General features: G+C 42.3%; 1 protein-coding gene across 1 annotated transcript; it reads left to right on the forward strand.

Annotated features, from left to right (window-relative positions):
- On the forward strand, positions 1-6,581 carry LOC124262670 (solute carrier family 49 member 4-like). Its single transcript, XM_046697177.1, has 8 exons — positions 1-132; positions 915-1,158; positions 1,791-1,881; positions 2,692-2,855; positions 3,861-3,911; positions 4,499-4,628; positions 5,833-6,009; positions 6,257-6,581. The coding sequence occupies exons 1-8, from the start codon at positions 1-3 to the stop codon at positions 6,579-6,581; spliced, it is 1,314 nt and encodes a 437-aa protein (XP_046553133.1).
- The last annotated feature ends 878 nt before the right edge of the window (positions 6,582-7,459 follow it).

Raw genomic sequence — 7,459 nt, forward strand, 5'->3', positions numbered from 1 at the left:
ATGGACGACCCACACACGCCATTGCTAGAGTCAACGACTGGTTACGATGTTCAAACTCCTTCTATACTGAAACACAAGCCTCCACCCAGACATAGCAGACTAAACAACCCATGTGTTGCCATACCCGACAAGGTAATGTCCATGAGTAAATAAAACGACATGCCATTATGAGTAAATGGATCTTGGTATAGGTATCTTTTTATTTGTATCTGAGTATGTGGGTATATATGGATATAGATATAGGTTATTGGGTATAATGTAGATATATGTATCTTGATTGTATAAATCTGGGTACACCTAAGTGGAACCAGTCGTCGGAAAATGTGAGGTTGCAACAAAGGCTACTGCGGAGGGATCGTGGTTACCACAGTACTTAGGAAGTGAAGGAAGTACTCTTACTACAAGGACAAAGTGCATTTTGCTTTCTTCTGATCTTTGATTAAAGGCATCAAAAGGCATAAAATCTTTGATGCAGAAACCCGTTGTTACAGAAATCCTTGACTGAAACATTTGTTTTCAAATAAGCGAGAAAGAGAAATCTTACATAATCTTACTTGTTTCATTTCAGAGAACATGCATTAAATGGATCACTGTTCCAATGTGTGTAATTGTATTGCATTACTGAATCTCATACTCGTTATTCAAGCAGTACACTTAATCCCCGAAATGTTAATGTAATATATTCCTGGCTTATACTCCATATTCAAAGGTGTATCTGTATAGTCTGTCTCACCTTCCGTCAAGCCTTTACTTCAGTTCTTTATACCTAAATAAAGCAAGGCTATGCTGTTTTGTACATTCTGGATCTTCAATCTCACTGGGACTTTTCAATTAAAATGCAGTTGCTTGTATATATAAAAACTATTGATTTCAGAGACTATGAGTCTAATGTATCTGTATCTATATATTCCCAGACAGATGTAGATGTACAAGTTGGCTTGAGGTTAAAGGTCTACAGCAGACGGTGGTACATCCTCATCGCCTATGCGTTCATGGTCGGTCTACAATCTCTGGTCTGGAACACGTTCCAGCCTATTTCCAAAACAGCCATGTTTGCCTTTGAGTGGACACGGACAGACATCACTGTCATCGCCAACTGGGGTCCCATCATGTTCTTCTTCTTCATGCCCTTGTACTCGTGGCTGCTGGACACTAAAGGTACACGGTATATCGTGGTGCATGGTTAACTTTAATGGGTGTCTTGAAGAGGTGCCAGATTATTTACAGCCAAATGACATCTGTATTGCCTGGGTAAAAGGAGACGTTCTTTCTCTTCTGGCTGCATGGGTAAAAGTAACACGTTCTTTTCAGTGAAATGGAAACCAGTAAATGCGCTAGTTTGTTAGTTTATCGTCTGCTTTGTCTTCAGGTCGCCGTCGTATTGCATAAGTACACTTTTGAAGGCAAATTATGTCAGTGTTACTTATATACTGCTGGAATGACACTCTCGCTAACACCTGGTGTCATCACAGATTTTACCGATCCATTCCTACAACATTTTGACCGCTAGTTTGGCTTTGGCGTTTAATAGAATCCGTTTCAGCAGATAATAAGGCTGATAATAATTTGGCGTTGTGTCAACGTTGAAGGGACTTACGTCGAGACATCCGAGGTTCCACAAAACCCCAGGGCCTAGATTTTCGAAGCTCTCTTAGCGCTAAGATAGTCGAAAGTGCCATACATTAATATTAACTTACGACTATCTTAGCGCTAAGAGAGCTTCGAAAATCTAGGCGCAGAATAATAAGTAAATAAGGAATACACCACTGTATTATGTAACTGTGTTACAGGTTTGAGAGTGTCGTGTCTTCTCGGGCTCTTCTCCATCACACTAGGGTGTGCCATCAGGTGTATTACTTCAGACCCCCCTTGGGTCAGATGGTAGGTATAAGCAGTGCCTCATGCTTGTACAGGTCGCTGTGATGTAGTTGAAAAATAGCTGACTGTGGCGCTTAACGACAATGACTTATGAATGCACAGTGCCACAATGCATACACAACGATCAAACAAATTAACATCCTTTATTGTGTGTGCGTGTGTGTGTGTGTGTGTGTGCGTGCGTGCGTGCGTGTGTGCATGCGTGTGTCTGTGTGGCGACTGACTCGGGTGCAACACTCATCTATCCCTACTTTCTTTATAATTTATAAGCAGCCAACATAGGGAGTAAGCAGGACCCTCTTCCCCCCATAGCGATCGTATCGCAAAAGTGGTCGTAACTCCCATACTTTAACATAGACTTGCGACAGCCATGGCGCTACGATCGCTTTGAGGAACGGGGCCCAGGTCTCCGTGACCCAAGGCAATAGAGATGAGTCAGGAATTTGTGAATTAGATGATGGCGTGTCCGGGTATCTCTACGACGTCTGATGCTATTCACATTTAACTAGTCCAGAGTGGGTGATTCATAGGCAGCCTTCAAATGACTCGAAGATTACTTAGTTCTTTAACATCTTTCTCTGGATACCAAATGATACAAACATACACTGACTCAGCATTTGACATGGCATTGCATGTGTTTGCGATGGTGGCTCAAGCGGGTACCTCGTTTACAAACACTTGATATCGGCACCGTTTCATAGTGCTCCACAAACACATGCTTGTCGTACCATGGACTCCGCTTTAAGCAGATGACTCTTATGGTTTTGTAACCTGATTTTGTCCTTGATTATATATCCACAATATTATCGACAGGACAATGCACCTAGGACAACTGTGTAATGGCCTGGCTAGCCCTGTGAGTACTGCAGCGCCCCCTGTGTTGTCCTCGCTCTGGTTTCCCCCTCATGAACGTACCACCGCCACCGCCCTCGCCGCCATGTCAAAGTTTGTAGCCCTGGCTGGGTCCTTCATTGTAGGTAAGATGTTTCACAAACTGCAAATACGTCACAAAGAGCGTTTCGTATTTAAAGATTAGAACATTTCTGTTGCAATTTCTGGCTTATAATGATACATGATATACAAGCCCTTAGGCAAGCTTCTAATACCCCTTGCTTATAATTCTTATCTGAGTTTAAGCATTGCTAGATAATCCTTGATTTTCTGGCTTTAGTTTGTGTTTACTTACAGCACCCCTTGCAGTTCCTGAGATAACTCATAGAAATTGCACGGCGAAGAACCTTACAAGGTGAGGTACGTAGGTTTGTAGAGTCTTCTTATCTGGATCCTCAAATTCTAGATAGTCACACTGTTCATGTGACCAGATGACATGTAGTTACTGTATACCCCTTTCTAAATGTTTCTTTAGGTATGAGTTGGACACTATACAATATGAAAACTACGGAGACAGTAACATCACCGAAACCTGCATTGAAGGAGCTCAAATACCCGGTAAATTATTTAGACACGGTGCAAACCTGACAGTAAAATATTTATAATGGATGATATGAATGTAAACCTGACAGTAAAATATTTATAATGGATGATATGAATGTAAACCTGACAGTAAAATATTTATAATGGATGATATGAATGTAAACCTGACAGTAAAATATTTATAATGGATGATATGAATGTAAACCTGACAGTAAAATATTTATAATGGATGATATGAATGTAAACCTGACAGTAAAATATTTATAATGGATGATATGAATGTAAACTTGACAGTAAAATATTTATAATGGATGATATGAATGTATTACTAAGGTTAACGTTTAGCCTCTGAAATGGAGAAGTTTAAGATATTCTTTCTCTTCAGTTTCTCTCTCAGCTAAAATATAGTCCGTTGTTCGAATCAAACTGTATTACGACTCTGTGTTTATGAATGTCTATCATTTATTGAGAATACCAGAACTCATAACTTTTTCAAATGCTGTAAAAAATGGATGATGGCCTCTTCATATCCTTTCTTGTTGTTTCAGATCCACCAGTTACAGAATTAAGGGCGGATATTATGCACCTGATGTACAGTGGTAAGTGTTTTGGTTTTTTTTTTTTTTTTTTTATTTTTTGTTGTTTGTTTTTTGTTTGTTTTTATTTTGTCGTAATATTCAATGTATGATGTCGGTGTGTTAAAAGACGAGTCTGGACCAGACAATCCAGTGACTGACATGAGTATCAATCAAAGCAATGGGGATACGATGACATGCATCAACCATTTAGCGAGTCTCACACCCGATGCCATTAGTTGCTTCTTACGACAAGCATGGGTTGCTGAAGACTAATTCTATCTCGGATCTTCACGGGTTCAGTGGTAAGAATGAACACAATACTCTTCACGTCAGTTGCAGCAATACCCTGTGATACATTTTCCTTTCCATGAGCACGTTAATGGAGCGGACATCCTGCACAGATCTTTGTACACTCGAACCTATAATGATTTACCTTTATATTGCCATTGATACTCTCAACCATACCCGCTTTTTCGATGAATAATATACTCATGCCAATAATGGTTGTCCACCACCCCACCCCCCCCACCCCCACACACACCCTCTCTCCAATAACAAAATTGAAGGGGTGACAACCATTATTGGCATGAATAACATATTTTCACTAGAGGCTGGCGTCGCTGTATTGCTGACGTTGATTGTATTGCTGTACTTCCCGAGACGTCCACCATTGCCACCCAGTGCATCTGCTGCCATCAGGAGGGAAGGTTTCTTACAGGGTCTGAAAGACCTCCGACAGTAGGGCGGTTTTGTCTTCCTAACATTCATTAATATGAAATAGTGATTGATGTGTCTATGCTCATAATTTGTTTCACCCCTATACTATGGAGTGACAGTTATTGTGAGCATGGGTATGTGCTGTCCGACGATCGACACAGCTCGTCCCACTTCGGCACAGCTCGTCCCACTTCGGCACAGCTCGGCATCTTGATACTCATTATGGTTTCATCACGAGTTTATTGCCCGCAAATTGTACCCTCAATGTTAAATTGCATACGTCCATCATGTATTGTTTTGATATAGACAGACAGACAGACAGAATATTTTATTTAAGTCTGACCTTATATGAAGGCAAGCGTATCCATGTATTGAAGATATTTCCGTGACTTTGATTTTCAGTAGCAGGACAACCCGGTATTTTGTAGATATTCCTGGTATGTTAATGGCCATTTTTGCCAACTAACGGATTGTATATATCTTGTAGATATGAATTGATACCTTGAACTACCTTATGTTCAGACCTATATTTTGGTACCTACATCTACTCGTGTTTTATGTAAAACCCGAGATGTAGGTACCAAAATTATGTTAGAATAAAGGGACACAACCCTTTCCACATCCATAAGAAATCTCTGCTAAAAGTTAATTATACAAATAAAACTATATTAGGAGCAGGTGTTTGTTTGTTTATTTAATGCCTCACTCAGCAATATTACAGCTGTATGACGGCGGTCTGTAAACAATCGAGTTTGGACCAGACAATCCAGTGATTGAGATTATGCGATACCATAACATAGCATGGTTTTTTTATGAAGCACTATCAAATAGTGATGATACCAAATACTCGCGAAGAGGTGAGCGCATCCTGCCACTCTGATGTCATCCGTCCTAAAGATATGCAAAGGCTAGTCACTTTTTTACTTTTCAACAAATCCGGGAGTGCACGCATTCAAAATAAGGAATTGAATCTGACATCATTTTGTCATAAATTCTGGTTATTTCCTGTGGTATTCAGGGGACCCTGTTAGATAGCGCAGGTTGCTTTCTCTGACGTCCGGTGCGCCGGATGTTCCACTAGTAATTAACTAGTAATTAAGGTGCGGTTTTGATCTCGCATTGACTTACTTCTGGTTTTACTGAGTTAAACGTGGCTCATGTGTTACATATAACACCCCTTATTTCTAGTAACCCGAGGGTAAGTGATTCTGATACCATGTTCCAGTCACCCTAGTTTCTGGCTTCTGTCGTGTCTCTACATGATATCCGGGGGGAGCAGCGCCGCCTGGGTGGGGACCCTCAGTCTCAACCTGAAGCCCACGGGCGTCACCCAGAAGCAGGCCGGCTGGATCGGCTTCTACTCTTTTGTGGCAATGTGTGTCTCAGTTCTACTCACAGCAAGGTAAGCATCGGTCGGTGTCATTAATGTATTCCTATATCCTATATAGCCACCATGCATACAGGTCTCATGTCTAGCCTTGACATGTGTTAAAACTGATGTATAATCGACGAGTCCTGAAAACACAGTCCAACAGGGAATACCCTGTCCAGTATGTATTGAGTTTGTTCATATGTGTCTGTGTATTTTGGCACTGAAACACATGGTGTCACAGTTATATTTCAGAATGGTTGTATTGGTTCTGTTCCAGACTGGGTGACAGGTTTCCCCGCCACATGAAGTGGTTTATCTCTGGCCTCAGTCTCATCACGGCCTGCTGCTTCCTACCCGTCACCATGGCATGCACTAAAGTCATCACCTTGTCACTCCGTGAGTACACCCTCCCCGTCACCATGGCATGCACTAAAGTCATCACCTTGTCACTCCGTGAGTACACCTCCCCCGTCACCATGGCATGCACTAAAGTCATCACCTTGTCACTCCGTGAGTACACCCTCCCCATCACCATGGCATGCACTAAAGTCATCACCTTGTCACTCCGTGAGTACACCTCCCGTCACCATGGCATGCACTAAAGTCATCACCTTGTCATCACCATTGTCATCACCTTGTCACTACGTGAGTACACCTCCCCCGTCACCATGGTATGCACTAAAGTCATCACCTTCCTACTCCGTGAGTACTCAAGAACCGTGAATATCCGGATAAGAATTGATATTCAGTAACCCATGCTTGTCGTACAAGGCGACTAACGGGATCGGGTGGCCAGGCCTGTTGGTTCGGTTGACACATGTCATCGCATCCTGTAGATCGATGTTCATGCTGTTGATCACTGGATAGTCTGGATTTATACAGACCTCTGCAATATATGTGAATATTGCTGATATCGTTAAACAACAAATAAAACCAACCGGGAGTACACCATCCTTGTCACTATAGTCTGTACTCAACCCGTCACCTTGTCACTCCGTGTGTACTCTTCCCTGTCACTATAGTCTGTACTCCACCCGTCACCTTGTCATCACCTATGTCTGTACTCCGTGTCACTCCGTGAGTCACCATCCATGTCACTATAGTCTGTACTCAACCCGTCACCTTGTCACTCCGTGAGTACTCTTCCATGTCACTATAGTCTGTACTCAACCCGTCACCTTGTCACTCCGTGAGTACACCATCCATGTCACTATAGTCTGTACTCCACCCGTCACCTTGTCACTCCGTGAGTACACCATCCATGTCACTATAGTCTGTACTCAATCCGTCACCTTGTCACTCCGTGAGTACACCTCTCCATGTCACTATAGTCTGTACTCAACCCGTCACCTTGTCACCCGTGTCACTCCGTGTGTACTCTTCCCTGCCACTATAGTCTGTACTCAACCCGCCACCTTGTCACTCCGTGTGTACTCTTCCCTGCCACTATAGTCTGTACTCAACTCGTCACCGTGTCACT

Source organism: Haliotis rubra, unplaced genomic scaffold (assembly GCF_003918875.1).
Source record: "Haliotis rubra isolate DU_JTF1 unplaced genomic scaffold, ASM391887v1 Scf85, whole genome shotgun sequence".
Lineage (NCBI taxonomy): Eukaryota > Metazoa > Mollusca > Gastropoda > Lepetellida > Haliotidae > Haliotis > Haliotis rubra.

Excerpts from the sequence above, each read along its gene's own strand:
- LOC124262670 (XM_046697177.1), top strand. The coding sequence starts at position 1 with ATGGACGACCCACACACGCCATTGCTAGAGTCAACGACTGGTTACGAT. Across the intron at positions 2,856-3,860 it reads GGCTGGGTCCTTCATTGTAG|ATCCACCAGTTACAGAATTA; the intron begins GTAAGATGTTTC and ends TTGTTGTTTCAG. Across the intron at positions 3,912-4,498 it reads TATGCACCTGATGTACAGTG|AGGCTGGCGTCGCTGTATTG; the intron begins GTAAGTGTTTTG and ends TATTTTCACTAG.